Source organism: Patiria miniata, unplaced genomic scaffold, assembly GCF_015706575.1.
Source record: "Patiria miniata isolate m_02_andy unplaced genomic scaffold, ASM1570657v1 HiC_scaffold_1, whole genome shotgun sequence".
In the NCBI taxonomy this organism is placed as follows: domain Eukaryota; kingdom Metazoa; phylum Echinodermata; class Asteroidea; order Valvatida; family Asterinidae; genus Patiria; species Patiria miniata.
The window spans coordinates 25,310,203-25,326,446 of NW_024037047.1; the positions used below are offsets into that span (position 1 = coordinate 25,310,203).

General features: G+C 40.8%; 1 protein-coding gene across 1 annotated transcript in view; it reads left to right on the forward strand.

The window, feature by feature from the left end:
- LOC119732235 (hepatocyte growth factor receptor-like) overlaps nt 1–15,927 on the forward strand; it is a 33,913-nt gene extending 17,986 nt beyond the window's left edge. Inside the window, exons 5-13 of the mRNA XM_038205677.1 lie at nt 125–551; nt 898–1,008; nt 1,256–1,422; nt 1,961–2,074; nt 7,736–7,806; nt 14,556–14,596; nt 14,796–14,892; nt 15,375–15,480; nt 15,757–15,927. Coding sequence (XP_038061605.1) covers nt 125–551; nt 898–1,008; nt 1,256–1,422; nt 1,961–2,074; nt 7,736–7,806; nt 14,556–14,596; nt 14,796–14,892; nt 15,375–15,480; nt 15,757–15,828 — 1,206 coding nt within the window. The 3' untranslated portion in view covers nt 15,829–15,927. The remainder of the gene's footprint in view (nt 1–124; nt 552–897; nt 1,009–1,255; nt 1,423–1,960; nt 2,075–7,735; nt 7,807–14,555; nt 14,597–14,795; nt 14,893–15,374; nt 15,481–15,756) is intronic.
- Nucleotides 15,928–16,244: the final 317 nt, after the last annotated feature.

The following is a 16,244-nucleotide window of genomic DNA, read 5'->3' on the forward strand; positions in this document are numbered from 1 at the left end:
TTTAAATTCATTGAAAACGAGGGAGGCTTGGCTAGTTTGCAGATGAAATTGATCAAGGGAAAAACATAGATATGTTTGTATCAAATATTAAATATGTTGTCTTTTTGTGTCTCTTTTTTTCAAGGATGTTGCTTTGGACCAGGATGCTTTAGGACAACCAGGTCAGTCTGAGGTCGGCAGCTCACCGGAAGTGAAATATGAGGACAGAATTGAACCACAAGATCCACACAAATACGACATAAGGATTTCACCACAAGATTCACACAAGTACGAATACAAAATTTCACAGCAGGTTGCACACCAATACGAAGACACAAGTTCTCCGCAGGTGGAGTATGATGACACTATACCACCACAGGAGGAAACACCAATGCTACCTGAAAGCGATGATGATGACAACCTACCACCCTGGGCTGAGGGGTGGAAGGTGCCTCGCTGCGACCTCATCATGGACGAGCGAGTCCTCGGCAGCGGGAACTTTGGTGAGGTACGATCAGGTGCTGTGATGAAAGATGGAGAACTAACAAGGGCTGCCATCAAGATGCTCAAAGGTAACCTATAACTACTTATCATGTGAGGTTATTATATACCTTACAAAGGTCTAACGGCAATACACAGACAATTAAGCCCCGCTCAAAGGCGTTTTAACCAATCACATCCGTGCATTTGTGTCTGACATGGATACATGCGCGTGTGATGGAAATGGGGGCATGTCATTCATGTCCATTATCAATGTGGCATTCAGTGGGGCGCACGTCTTCTTGTCCACGTGCGCAGTGGGCGTGGCCTAATGGGTTGGTCTGTTCTAATCACAGTTCGAATATACACGGCAACTTTGTGATACTAAGTTGACAGCTATATACCTTTATAATGTTAAACATTGTGTTTCTCAAACAGGCCACGCATCGGTGAGTGAGAAAGATGATTTCATCGATGAACTTCGCACGATGACCTCTTTCGGCCACCATCCTAATGTCGTCTCGCTGCTTGGCGCATGTCAGCATCGACGTCTGTATTCGGTTTATAGTAAACATTTATTGATAATGACTGACTGAATAACAACGAAAACAGACCCGTAAATAAAAGACAAAGTTACATTTGAGATTAAGACAATGTATATTTAGTTCAGTTTGGTAGTGTGCTTTTTGATCAAGTCGAACAAAGATGAACGAGTTGCTTTCTATGACGTGTTTACATAAACATGTGAAAAAAGCGTGTGACCTTGACTCCGGAAACCACACTGTTTCTTAACCAGAGGTGTTGTACGTCGCGTTGGAGTATCTTCCCCGCGGTGATCTGCGCAGCTACCTGCGGACGGCTCGCTCACAGTCAGACTCAGACGAGGATGCCTTGTCTTCCGATCAGCTGGTCAAGTTTGCTCTGGATGTTGCCAAGGGAATGGAGCACCTTGCTAAAGCGGGGGTAAGGACCCGTCACATATTTGCATTTTTTTTCAGTTATTGATTATGAAAGGCTAAGTTTTCATATTTACACTCTACTGAAACCCTGTTTGGATTTGACAATAAGTCCGAGTAATATTTGGATTGATACTATTCATGGTCCAAAACTACACTTCTATTGATCACATTCCGGATCAAAATGCTAACCTACACTATTAAAAGTCCCGGTGTAGATTCAAGAATCTACATCCGGAATCCGGGGGTCAGATTACACCTGACACGCTCCTGGTTCAAATAAAAAAAAAATACGTATACTAAAAGTAATGTGGTCAAAATGACGATTGTTTCGTCACAATGACATTATTCTGGATCAAATGAACCCGAAGAGTAACACAGAGATATGGCGTGTTTCAATTCTACCCAGCTTTAGGTCAAATCTGACCTGAAATTTAATCAAAATTTGACCTTGGACTTTACGTGCAGCAATGAAGGCTCTGTCCTCATTTAGCAGTTCCACAATGGATTCAGAGGTATTGTTATTGTGTTCTTTGATCTTAAAGGTGATCCACCGAGATTTGGCTGCGAGGAACATCCTACTATCTGAAGGGCTGACAGCTAAGGTTTCAGACTTTGGACTGTCCAGAGGGGAGGATATCTACGTCCAAACATCAAAGGTAATTGTTTTAAACTAAACTCCAGACATATATACCAAGTTCGTATTTCAGTTTTAGAGAGGTTCATACGATGCTGAAAGTATTTTGCAAAGCTCATATTGGCAGTCAGACACAAGTAAGACAGGTACTAGTGAATAACAATTCAACTAGAAAGCAATCAGAAAGCGCAAACCTCCACAAAATCACCTTAGAAATACATGTACATCCAAATCCACTGGACTTGCATATGTGATTGCACATTCCCCACTCACGCATAGTATCAAATGGTTGAGTCCATTGACCTGTTGATTTCAGTGTTGTGTGCGCTTGAGCACATAGGGATGCAGACAAGTAAATCGATCCGAAATTTCTTCAGTATTAGAGCATTGTGAAGGCCGTGAACTTGATCATTTGTAAAAAATTTAAACAAAACAAGGTTGGAAGCCATACAGCGGACTGCGAGCCCGTAGAACTGTGAAATGTGGATGATGATTACGTCCTAAAATGGCTTTATTTTGCAATGGAGCGTAGGCGTCCATTTTCAAATTGGCGATGGGCTTAAGGACTGCTTTTAGGGCTGATCATCTTTGGATGGTTATTTCTCCCAAAAGTCATTGTTAACCCCCAGAAAATTGAACAGAAAATGAAGGATGATGAAATAAGCTTTACTTTGATGTACGTCTTGAATACCTCAGAGAGTTGTGAGTATTTGTCCCTATTCTGAAGTGGGGGCATTTATCATTGGGGTCTATGGCAGCCTCGACTCTGGGGGAGTTTTCGAATCCCTGTTCTTGACAACACGCGTGTAACACGAGAACGTGTTCTCGAGCTGGTTGTTACGAACGCGCGGGTGCGTGTCGCATCGATATAAAGCAATGCAAAATGGCCGACAATCGTCTGAATTTGTACTTAGGCCTATTCCAAATGAACGAGGACGACTCTGAAGATGAATGTGAAACAGACCAAAATTGCAGACCTTCACTATAATGGTATTCTTATTCCAATCATTAGGGTATTAGCAAAACAAAAAAAACCACAAAACAACTTTTGAATCTGCACAGTCCGCCATTTTGTTCAAGCTGCACCTCGCCGAACCCTCCATCAACCGGGGAGTGAAAAAATCGATCCGCGAACGCCCTCTCGGGTCTGTTCGTCACGTTCGAGACCGCTGTTCTCGTGTCGGGTTAACCCGAGTGTTGTCAAGAACAGGGATTCGAAAACGCCCCAGGTGCGCGTGCTCGTTCCTTTTACTAACCCTTTGCTGTGATGATGACGTAAATGACACTTAATGGCTATTCACAGCGTACTGCGCGGGTATTTCGAAGATTGCACGCCGGGCGCGCCCATAATGCGCTCGCGCTCGCGTGCTTAGCTTTGCACGTAACGTCACGTACGAAAAAAAAAATATGATTCAAAAGTCGCGAAGCCTGTACGATATGGATTATGTCAGCCGCGTTTTTCGCAAAAAAAAACCTGTATCTGTGGTTGTAAAGGAACGAAAGGTGTACTTAGATTTAATACAAATCTTTGCTAATTAACACAACGTCCAAACGTTGTGTTTGAAAGGATTGATTCTTCAAAATCACAACTTTTAACATTTTAAAGATGGCGTCGGCACGTAAAACGGATAAACTGCAGCCCTAATTATAATGTACCGTATTTTGGTATATTTAAATTACACAATTCCAGGGGTTACGATAGCGAGGCATGATGGGAAACAACATGGCGCAGCAAGATCGTACCCACGGGGCACGAGGTTGGGTCTATGGGCATTTATTTACTGGTCTGCAGCCTGTAGTGCTAACATGGCGGTGTCAACCGTAGGCGGTGCGCATGCGTGTATATTTCACGACATTTTTTTTCAGGGGGCGTGACCTGGCGTGGGGGGGGGGGGTGTTTCAAAAAAGGGGTCACCAATGTCGGTTCTGCAGCAAATGCTCCCAAATCTAAAAGGGCCGATAGACTGTCATCCGATCACAGCAATTTCGAGCAACAAAAAAGGGGGGGGTGATTTGGGGTTGTAAGGAGCTGGAGGTCAATTAAGTCCCGTTGGGGGCGCCCTAGAGCAACGCAGCCGCAAACAGAGTGCCTGTTTTTAGTCCAGATGTAGAACTCAAGAGGTTTTTTTCTCACAATGTTTTAATCAAATATGGGCTATCCATCCTCCCTCATGCCGTACACGTGCATGGTTTGGGGGAATTTTTCACAACCTCGCTTCTTTATAGGGTGCAGACCAGTAAATCGGTCCGAAATTGCCTACGCCGGCCAAATCAAGATTTGCATGCCCTCAAATTTTTCAATATTAGATCATTGTGAAGGCCGTGAACTTGATGATTTGTAAAAAAACAAAAGAAGGTTGGAAGCCGTGCAGAGGAATGCGAGCCGGCATTTCTGTGAAATGTGGATGATGATGATTAGGCCCTATAATGGCTCTATTTTGCAATGGAGCGTAGGTGACGGGCTTCAGGACTGTTTTTAGGGGTGATTATCTTTGGATGGAATTTTCTCTCAAAACTAATGTGTGATTCCCCAGAAAATTGAACAGAAAATGAAAGATGATGAAATAAGCTTTAATTTGATGTATGTCTTGAATACCGCAGAGAGTTGTGAGTATTTTTCCCCTAATTTCTGAAGTGGGGGCATTTATCAGTGGGGTCTATGGACATTTATTTACTGGTCTGCAACCATAGACTGCACGCTGGTGACCTAAACACGTGTCCCAATTTCATGGTCTCTTCACATAGCATATACATGTAGTCGCACATACAAAATGGTGAGGAATCCTTTAAAGAACTCCTGAAACAAGACTCAGATTTCGATCAATTCCACAATCTTATGGACTCGTACCTGTATCAAGGACCACCCATAAAAATAGGTTCATAAAATGACATCTAGAACCAGGCGCGTACGCAGGGGGGGTGTTTTGGCTGTTAAACACCCCCCTTTGCCATGTAAAAATATGGAGGAAAAAGAGAGTTATGTGACCGAGCGCGGAACAATTACAAATTCTGTGCATGTTCTCAACTTTAAGCTTTGAATACAGAAGACACTAAGAGCAAGAGTATATAGGCCTATATGTATTTGAAACAAATGAAACAAAATATCCCCTCATAATTTAAAAAACTTCTGCTAAAAAAAACAGGGGAAAGTGGCCAGGAAACGCCTCAGATTGCACCACAGAGCATCTACGATCCAAAATTTCCCGGGGCCCTTAAGCGGGCCCCGGACCCCACGCCGTAAGTGCTTCGCGCTCCGCGCTCGCATTGGTCCTCCGGCCAAATTAATCCCGGGACATACCGTTATTTCGTTTTACTGTTTTGGATTTCCTCAAAAACAAAAACAGTAAACGAACCATTGACCGTTTTCTCGTTTTACAGTTTTGTAAAACGGTCAAACGGTATTAAGTCACACACACAAAATACTTTTGGTTGTTGTTTTTAATTGTAGAAAGCGTTAAACGGTTAGTTGCTTTATTTTTAGAGTGTTGTTTTACAAAATCACCGGAATGTTAATTAATGCGTCCTTGGGATCGAGTCATTGCCTGGGCCCCGCTCCTTACATTTCGTTCTCACGACAAAATTTGCGAATTGGCTATTGAAGAGCCGCGTCGACTTGAACCCCAGTTTCCTTCAAAATGTCTGCAACTTCATCAAACGTCCTATTACCATCCTGTTTCCATTGTGAAAAGTAATGTCCTCCCTTGAAGTTTCCCAGCGCCATTTTGCTTGGAACTCTTTAAGCCCCACCAACTTGACTGAATCGCATGAGAAAGGGGTCAGGGTCCGCGCCAGGAATCACATCACGCATTAATTATGCCGAGGTAACACTTCTTCGTGTAAAACATGGTCCCCCTCCACCCCCTTGCCCACCGCCACAAAATGCACCACGGACTGTTAACCATGACACTGGAATAAAAAAACAGTCTGTATTTGTGTAATCTGTAAAACAAAAATCATTGATCGTTATACTATAATGAATTTTACTAAACTTATAAAACGGAGAAACCGTATTTATCTTAATACCACTTGTCGTTTTATAACACTGTAAAACGACAAAACGGTCGATGATTCGTTTACTGTTTTTGTTTTTGAGGAAATCCAAAACGGTAAAACGAAATAACGGTATGTCCCGGGATTCAAATTCCCTTTATGCTATAATTTCACCCTAGCGGTGCCCCCACCATTTTGTACCTTCAGCAGCGAATGTCTCTACAAGTGGCATAAATCCCTTTCCAAAATAGAAAATTGTGAAAAAATACGGAGATGGAACATGGTTCTCAACTTTGAGTACGTAACAAACTTTATAAACAACAAAAGAAAATAACAAATTTAAATGGAATTTTCGATGTTTAAAACGTTTTCTAAACGGTGGAAGTGGCCGGGAATCGCCTCAGATTGCACCACAGAGCATCTAAAATCCAATTTTTTTCGGGGCCCTTAAGCGGGCCCCGGACCCCACGCCGTAAGGGCTTCGCAGGTCCAGGACCCTTCATTACAATAATTCTAGGCCCCCGGCAAATGGCAGTCTGAATCCGCCCCTGTGACCAGAGCGCATATGTATCCTGTATCTGAAGTTTGGCCTTAGGGGTGGGGGCGGTTTACACAAAGATTCCCAACGGATGAGAATCATGAGATCCAGGGGACGAAGCTGAGTGATTTAAGCCAATAACAAGAACAGATCCTAGCACTTCCGCAGCCCGTGTCACTTTTTTTCTTGAATTTCTTCTTTTTTTTGGTTTAAATGCTGTTGAGGGAGGGGACTGCCCACATTGACCCCTTTACTCATATGTTCATCATACTCTAAAGACACAGAACATTTTTTTCCCCGATTTACTATGCTTTAGCTCAAAACAATAACTGATGGTCGTGGGTTCCCGGCCCTTCGAGTTTAACCCGTCCAAATATACCCTCTTTTATTTCTGGCGACAACACAAACTCCTGACTTTTATTTTAGCGTAAGGTTTAGCCCACTGATACTATTTTTTATTTCTGGCGCCAACACAATTTACCATCTACATTTCTAGCGTCATAAATGACGACATCCAATTTTGAAACACCCCCCTTGAAAAAATCCTGCGTACGCCACTGTCTAGAACTGTTTGAGTTATCTTGTTAACTGACAAACCAACATCGATAGAAGCATTACCTCCTTGGCGGGGATATTAATTTCGTAAGTCACAAGTCCATAAATAGTCCATTGAGTTCAAGTCAAATTTCAAATCACTTGTGGCAAAGTTAAGGCAATTCTTTTTCGGTATTCATCACCCCCACATGTTGGTGACATTTCTTGTAATTTGACTTTGATTGAGACATTGCAAATATGTATGATTTTGTTTCTTGACCTCTTTCTTGGCATGTAAGCTAGGACATTATATGGGACATCCCCATATCATCAGAAGTTGACAAAAAGTACAATCTACACAAAGTCCCGAGTCTAATTTGACAAGGACTCCGGGCTATTTCTGCCCTGAAACTTCTGGGTCAAAATGACAATACTCGTGGTCATTGTATTGGTCATTTTGACTCGGAAAAGTGTGATTTTGACCCGAAAAACAGATCAGATCAAATATGACCATGATTCCTGGTCAAAAATTTAACCCATGACTTTTTTAAGGTTAGTTTTCATGTCTTTTCATTTGCATTTGAATATTATTATATTATGCATTATTTGTTTGAATTATAGAGACGGGTTCCAGTCCGCTGGTTGGCTATTGAGTCAATCAGGTATAAGAGGTACACGACAAAGAGTGATGTGTAAGTACAAATAACTTTGTTTATCGTTTGGAGTATTTTATGCGTGATGAAGGCCTGAATCTACATTTTTTTTGGCGAAATATTTCCCGTCACAGAATTAAAGAATTCTTGACTTAATTGTTCTAATCATCAGGTGGTCTTTTGGCATCCTCTTGTGGGAAATAACCACAATAGGTAAGACATATTCTGCTTAAAAATACACTGCTTTTTTTTTTTTGCTCAAATGAAAGAAATCTGTCCTGCCATTATCAAACCGTTTAAGGCAACTTTATTTCCATCAAGATTCTTTGAAGTGGTGTGAAAACTAAACAAGTGGTCCTTTCCCCTTTTCCCACTGTATCTAATTTATATTTAACGTACATTGTGAAGGGGGAACCCCCTACCCGACCACCAAGAGCGAGTCACTGGCCAGGAAGCTGAAGGGAGGATACCGTATGCCCAAGCCCAGCAACTGTGACGACAAAAGGTAAGATGTTCACTTAATAGGTGCTCAGTTTTATCAACAGGTAGTTTTCGTCCAAAATATATAATTAATGCTTAAAAAGACCTTCTGAAACGTCCTCTTGTCGGAACAGTAGATAGCGAGTGTCAGCACCTCTGCTGGCTCGTACGGCAAATTTGACCCAGCTACAATGCTCCGTGGGCCATACTTTTTTGTGAATGCCGAACATCAGTTTCATGAGCATGGGCGTCGCTAGGGGGGGGGGGCAAGGGGGGCATTTGCCCCCCCCCCCCCCTCCCTGGAAAAGCAACCAAAAAAAAAGAAGAAAAAAAAACAAAACAAAGAGGCTCGAAGACAAAGTGGTGTAAATTTAATGAGAGTGGGGGGCAAAATGTCCCTGAACCCCTCTAAAACTGATAAATCGAGAATGTGTTGAGAAATGCAAGCATTTTTTGGCAAAAAAAAAATTGCCCCCCTCTAGAAAAAATCCTGGCGACGCCCATGTTGATGAGTAGAAGTATGCATGCATATGGGGTGGGCCTAGGCCTACTTAAATAGTCTGGAAGTCTTTTCGAAAAGGTATAGTCTTGTGGACAAAGAGAGATGCAGCTATATGTAACAATGGACTAGCTGCTATTTAACATCACTGCATGTGTTTCTAGTTTATGCTACAAAATATGTTGTTGTTGAAAAACATTCATTCACGTGATTTCTGCCTAAGCGAGTGCTAATAGGAGGATCTGAAAATCAGAAGAATTCTCACTCATAAGGTTTCCCTGTGACTCATTTAAATTAGTTACGCCCTGATGCGTAAGTGCTGGGAAGAGGATCCGAACAACAGACCAAGTTTCTCTGAACTGGTCTATATCCTAAGTGGCACGGATGACAGTAGAATTGAACATGTAAGTATAGCATCAATTTCGCATCAAAGTTATCCTAGCCCACCGCATCCTCTTAGATATTTAGCAAGAGGAAAATAAACAAAACATTTTCCTTTTGTTTAGATAGGTACATTGCACTTAATACATGTATCACAATTTTTGTTGGAAGCAATCTTTATTTATTCGTGTGGTATGTTAAAGTCCGGCTAGGCCCTAACTACGAGGGTATGCACATACGCTTATAAAGGACATTGTTCATTTCATTTACTTTTCAGACCTATTTTTCTTTTGACCGAGTGCGTTACGAGAATTTGAGTGTCATCCGGCCCGAGTTTGATGACAACTGAGCAATCTACATCAGCGTTCGTTCAACTGCGTCAACCGTTTTCCTGTGTCTTAATAGGCCGTATTTTTGACCGATTGCGGCGCCATGTTGGGGGTACAAAAAGAAGAGTAATATGCACAAAATGGAGTGCTGTTATGTACCCGATAACCTTATTACAGCGTGTCATGGAATTTCATTACAATGCATGGTATTTTAAATAAGCATAGGCCTATTATATTCGGTCTTACCACGGGTCATTTTTATGTATTAGTATAGACATATCTATAACGAACTTAACGTTGTTATTCAAGATTTTTAATACATTTTTGGAGAATCACTTTATTGAACTTGGACCTTGCCACTTATTTGTTTCCCTTAACATTTCTCCGTTTTCTCTGTTTTGTTTTTGTTTTTGTTTTTTTCTTTGTGTTGTTTTGTTAGTTTGTTTGGTTTTTTTTTTTTTTTTTTTTTTTTTTTTTTTGGGGGGGGGGGACCGGGCATTGATTTATAACCACGTCCAAAAAATCGTAATCGGTGAGCAACTTTACGATGTCGGCATACCATTTTATGCAGCCACATCTTCAACACACCTGTTTATCGCACTGTCACTCCGACAGCCCATTCTTCGGACAGCTTAACTTTCAACTTATATCCAGCAAATTGGGGAAACGAGATGTCATGGCATTTGTTTTGAAATAAGTGGTACTCAGTTAATATTTCAGTGAGCCATTTGAGGTATCAATGGACAGCTGATGATTAATTCTTTAAGCTGATTTTATGATTAATTCCTTTTCTCAATGAAGGTCATTAATTTTGGAATACCTGATTGGATACACCCTGTATAAAAACTCATCTTTAATGTAATTTATTTTTTTACAGAAGGTTGGTCTATCAGTTGGCTTCTTTTTGTTTCACCGGTCGTTATTTTTATTTTTTTATTTCGTCTTCGCACTGCTTTTAAGCAGGTTTTCTTTGTTTAATACGCTCCTCGTTTAAAGTTTAAATGTACAATAGTTTCGAAAAGAAAAGTAAATGTAATGTTATACATGTAGTAATATCCATTTAATTAACAGCATTATAATAGTTAGTGCACCTCAATGTAGAAAACAAATTAGAGATGGTAAGCTCTTGGCAAAAAGTTTTTTGAGGTATGCTTATGCGTTATCTAAATTTTAAAGAAAATGGCATTGTAGAGTTGTAAACGTAAAACGCTTGTTGAAAATTGCTGGTTGGTTGCTATACATTTTTTTGCTCAGTACAGATCGTGAAATAGAAGTCTTTAAATACCTCTGAAGTGTGCTTGTCTGCGTTTTTAGAGCAATTATGTTACATTTCGTTGTTTTAATTGCATTGATTGCTATTTTGTTTTATTTGTTGAGCGGGTACACCTTGCTATTATGACAGTAAAAGTACTACGATCTTATCGTTATGTCTAGAGCGCTTTATTATAATAAATACAATTGTGATCAATATTAAGAGCTGATCAGCTGTGGGGGGGGGGGGGGTTCGAATAAAAGGAGGAAAATCACAACTGACGCAACTTTAACAAACCCGTTGTGTGAATCCCTTGTCAATTTGAAAGAGGGCGTTTTTTTGTAATAGGACAAGCCTGAAACGGGACTATCGTAGAAGAGGAGTCTGCCTTCTGCATGGTTTTGAAAATATAAGCGAGTTTCAAGAAATAGAATCAAAATTGCCTTTGCCGGCCACATTACGATTTGCATGCCCTCAAATTATCCGATATTACGGAATGTTTGCATGCCCTCAAATTATTTGGTATTACGGAATTTCGAGGGCTGTGAACTTGACGATTTTTAAAAAAATGATGGAAGCCCTGCAGAGGACTGCGAGCTCATATAAGGGCAAAATGTGGGTGAAATTAGGCCCTAAAATGGCTCTACTTTGCAATGAAGCGTAGGCGTCCGTTTTCAAAATGGCGATGGGCTTCAGGCCTACTTTTAGGGGTGATCATTTTTGGATGTACTATTTCCCCAAAAGTCGTTAGATACCCCCCCCCTCCCCCCGCCGACCAAAAGAAACTGAACACAAAACGAAAGATGATGAGATAGGCTTCAGTTTGATGTGTGTCTCAAACACTTTGGAGATTTTGTGATTATTTTTAATAATTTTAGGAAGTGCACGTAATATCATTGAGGTCTATGGCAGTCTATTTACTGGTATGGAACCTTATAGGGCCTACACGAGGTAAAGACAACATGGCTGCGCCCATGGGATACAGTGTTAAATCACAAGAGGGCGCTGTAACCATTTGACGATGAGGTAAACATTATGTGATGTAATTCATGGAAGAAACTTCAGTGTTGGCTGTTTCAACATCAAAAGTATAGTAATGATAATATTAAACAGAGAAATTGACTGCAGCGGGAATAGTGCTGAGCGACTTCCGAAGTACCGAACCGAATTTGGACTCAATTAGAAATTCAGACTCCTTGGTTGTATTGCGCATGCCGCAAGTGAATAAAATAGTGTCAAGCGGAAAACTGAAAAGCGGAATATGAGAAATGGGAATTTGTTAAAAATTTACAGCTAGCACAACGACAGTGAGACACCCAAGTACAAAGAGAGATTGAGAGATTCAGAATTGCAGTGGGGAACGGATAATTTGAAAGGATCAGCAGATTGTTTTTTGGTAGGACGGCCTTGGTTTGAGTTGAACTGAACAAAATTATCCAGAGTTGTATCATAATGACCTGCTTGCATTTCAAAAAAGTACACAAGGCACTGGATTTCCCTTCTAAGCGAATTTCTTTTCTGAGAGACAAATTTTGACGGAAAATAATGATGACGCGCAGATGCAGCTGCCTGGTGACTGCGTTGTGAATTTAGAACTTTACAAATACAACATGGTTTGGGGGAAGAAGTGGGAATTAAACACTGGTCCCCAGGTGTAGGTTCGCGTTGGGAGGTATAGTCAAGCTGATCGGAGTCGACTTTAGAAACTGTGACGTTTCTTCGATCAGAAATGGAGACTACGTTGTTAATTGGTCAATTTGGATGCCAAGTTTGGATGCAATACAACGGGTTACGGAATAGCCGATAGAAGATGTTGTGATAAAACGCATGACTGGTACAAGTCTACTAATATATGGGGACACTGTCTTCGATGGATACGTATGCAACGTACACAATTGTATGTACTGTTTTCCGGCTTTTCCTCCAGGCAATTCGGTCTGATGATGTCAATAAATAACACAGTGTTTAAGCTTATATTTTATCTCTCCAGCCTTCAAGGGCGGATCCATTTTTGTTGGGGGGGGGGCCAAAACAAATTTGGTCTCCCAAAAAGTGGGTCTCAAAACTGCGGCGTGGGGTTGGGGGCCAGCTTAAGGGCCCAAGAAAAAATGTTCGATTGGATGCTCTGTGGTGCAATCTGATCGAGGCAATTTCTGACCACTTTAACCAAATCTTTTCGAGGAAGGAGCCGTAGCATATTTGCATTTTTTTTCAGTTGTTGATTTTGAAAGGCTCAGTTTTCATATTTACACCTTACTGAAACCCTGTTTGGATTTGACACGAAGTCCGAGTTTTATTTGGATTGATACTATTCATGGTTGAAAATGAAACTTTTCCGGGCCAAATGACACTTCTCTCGGTCATGTTCCGGGTCAAAATGCTAACCGACACTCTTATAAGTCCCGGTGGATTCGAGAACTTATCCCTGGAATTTGGGGGTCAGATTACACCTGACACATTCCTTGTTCAAAATAAAAATGTTACGTATACAAAATGTGGTTAAACGACAATTGTTTAGTCACAATGACAATGTTCTGCATCAAATGACCCCGAAGAGTAACAGAAATGGCATGTTTCAATTCTACCCAGCTTTGGGTCAAATCTGACCCGACATTAGATCAAAATTTGACCTTGGACTTTACATGCAGTGAGCAGCTACATAATTGATTCAGAGGTACTGGTATTGCGTTCTTTGATCTTAAAAGGTGATCCACCGAGATTTGGCTGCCAGGAACATCCTACTATCTGAAGGGCTGATTGCTAAGGTTTCAGACTTACGACGTCCAGAGGGGGGGGATATATATGTTCAAACGTCAAAGGTAATTTCTTTAAACTATACACTCCATAGGCTATATTCCAAGATCATATTTCATTTTTAAACAATACTGAACGTATTTTACAAAGCTTATATTGTCAGTCAAACACAAGTAGGGCAGTTACTAGTGGAAAACAAGTCAGACTAGAAAGCACTCAGAGAGCGCAAACCTCCACCAAAGCTGAACAATTCTTTGCTGTTATTGTCGGTACACCCAACAGAAATCCATGTACACCCATATCCACTGGACTTACATATTATTGCACATTCCCCACTCCCCCATGGTATCAAATGGTTGAGTGCATTGACCTGTTGATTTCAATGGTGTGTACGCTATGCGCCGCGCTCATAGACTGCACTTTGGATGACCCAAACACGTGTCCCGTCTTCACGGTATCTACACATAGCATTTTCGCACAAACACAATGGTGAAGCTTCCTTTACACAATTCCTGGAACCAGACCCAGATCTCAATACATTCCAAAATCTAATGGATTCGTACTTGTGTCAACGAACACCCCTGAAAAAAAATTCCTGAACATCCGTACGGTCAATAACTGTTGGAGTTATCTTGTTATCTGACAAACCTACGCCGATGAAAGCATTACCTCCAGAAATAGTCCTTTGAATTCAAGTCAAATTTCAAATCAATTGTGACAAAGATTTCCGGGTCAAAATGACACATTTCTGGGTCAAAATGACAGTACTCTGGTCATTGTATTGGTTCATTTTGAGGTGACCCGGATTCCGGGTCAAATCTTACCCGGTACTTGTTAAGTTTACTTTCAATGTCTGTTCCTTTGGATTTGATTATAGAGACGAGTTCCAGTCCGCTGGTTGGCTATTGAGTCAATCAGGTATAAGAGGTACACGACAAAGAGTGATGTGTAAGTACAAAGAGCCTTGTTTATCGTGTGCATTTTATGCTTGATGCTAGGCTTAAATCTAGATATATTTTTTTTTGGGGGGGGGCGAAATATTTCATCTTTACGAAATTAAAGAATTCTTGACTCTAATTTTTCTTGTCATCAGGTGGTCTTTTGGCATTCTCCTATGGGAAATAGCCACAATAGGTAAGAAATATTCTGCTTAAAATAATAATTATATATCCTCTTTTTACCTCAAATGAAAGAAATCAGACCAGATATTATAAAACCGTTTAAGGCAAACTTCATTTCCATCAAGATTATTGGAAGTGGTGAGAAAAACAAGCAATTGGTCCTTTCCCATTTCCCCGCTCTATCTAATTTATATTTAACGTACATTGTGAAGGGGGAACCCCCTACCCGACCACCAAGAGCGAGTCACTAACCACGAAGCTGAAGGGAGGATACCGTATGCCCAAGCCCAGCAACTGTGACGACAAAAGGTAAGATGTCCACTTAATAGTTCCACAGTTTTATCAGCAGGTAGTTTTGCTGGAAAACTGCTCGCTGAAAAGTCCTCTTGGGGGAACAGAAAATAGCGAGTGTAAGCACTTCTGCGTGTCAACATTCAAGCTGGCTCGTACGGCAAACATGACGAAGCTATAATGTCCCGTAGGCCATACTTTTTTTGTCAATGCCGAACCACTAACTTGATGAGTAGAAGCATGCATGTATATGGTATGGGCCTAGGGCTACTTCAATAGTCTGGGAGTCTTTTCGAAAAGGTATACTCTTGTGGACAAAGAGAAATGCTATGGACAAGCCTCTATAAACGTCAATACATGTGTGTGTACGTTATGCTACAAATATGTTATTGTTAACAAACATTCTTTCACTTGATTTTTGCCTAAACGAGTGCAAATGGGAGGAACCGAACGACAGACCAATGTTCACTCACTCGGTTTCCTTCTTGTTGTTGTTTTAGTTACGCCCTGATGCGAAAGTGCTGGGAAGAGGATCCGAACAACAGACCAAGTTTCTCTGAACTGGTCTCTACACTAAGTGGCACGGATGACAGTAAAATTGAACATGTAAGTGTACAAACAATTTATCCTGGCAACCGGCGCCCTCTCAGATAGTTTAGCTAGAGGAAATGAACACAACTTGTTACTTTTGTTCAGACACGCACACTGCTCGTAATATCAACATTTTCTGTGGAGCAATCTTGAATTACTATAGTAATGCTTAAATTCGACTTAAATTGTAAATTTGCAGATTTGTAAACAGTTCAAATTATAAGTCTTATCTACGAGGATATTTACAAAAAATTCTTATGAAGGAATATGTGCTTTTCATTCACTTTTCAGACCTATTTTTCGTTTGACCGAGTGCGTTACGAGAATTTGAGTGCAATCCGGCCCGAGTTTGACGACAACTGAGCAATCGACATCAGTGTTCTTTCAACGATTCCACCGCCATATTGTGGGTACAAACAAACGAGTAATATGCAAAACTGGAGTGTTATTGTGTACCTGATAACCGTAGTACAACGTACGCGAGATAGTCGGTACCATGCTTAGTATTTTAAATAAACACCCGGTCTTACCATGCATCTATTTTAATAAATTATTATAGTCGGATCTACCTGCACGTTGACGAACTTTAGTTTATTAATTCTGAATGATACTATTGTTGAGAATGCTTGTATTGAACTTGGACTTTGTCACTATATATTTTGTCTCTTATCATTTCTCTGTGTGCTTGTTTGTTGGTTGACTTATAACCCCGTCGTAAACAAAAGGTTATCAGTGAGCAACATTATGGCCTTCCATTTTATGCACCAACACCTGAAACA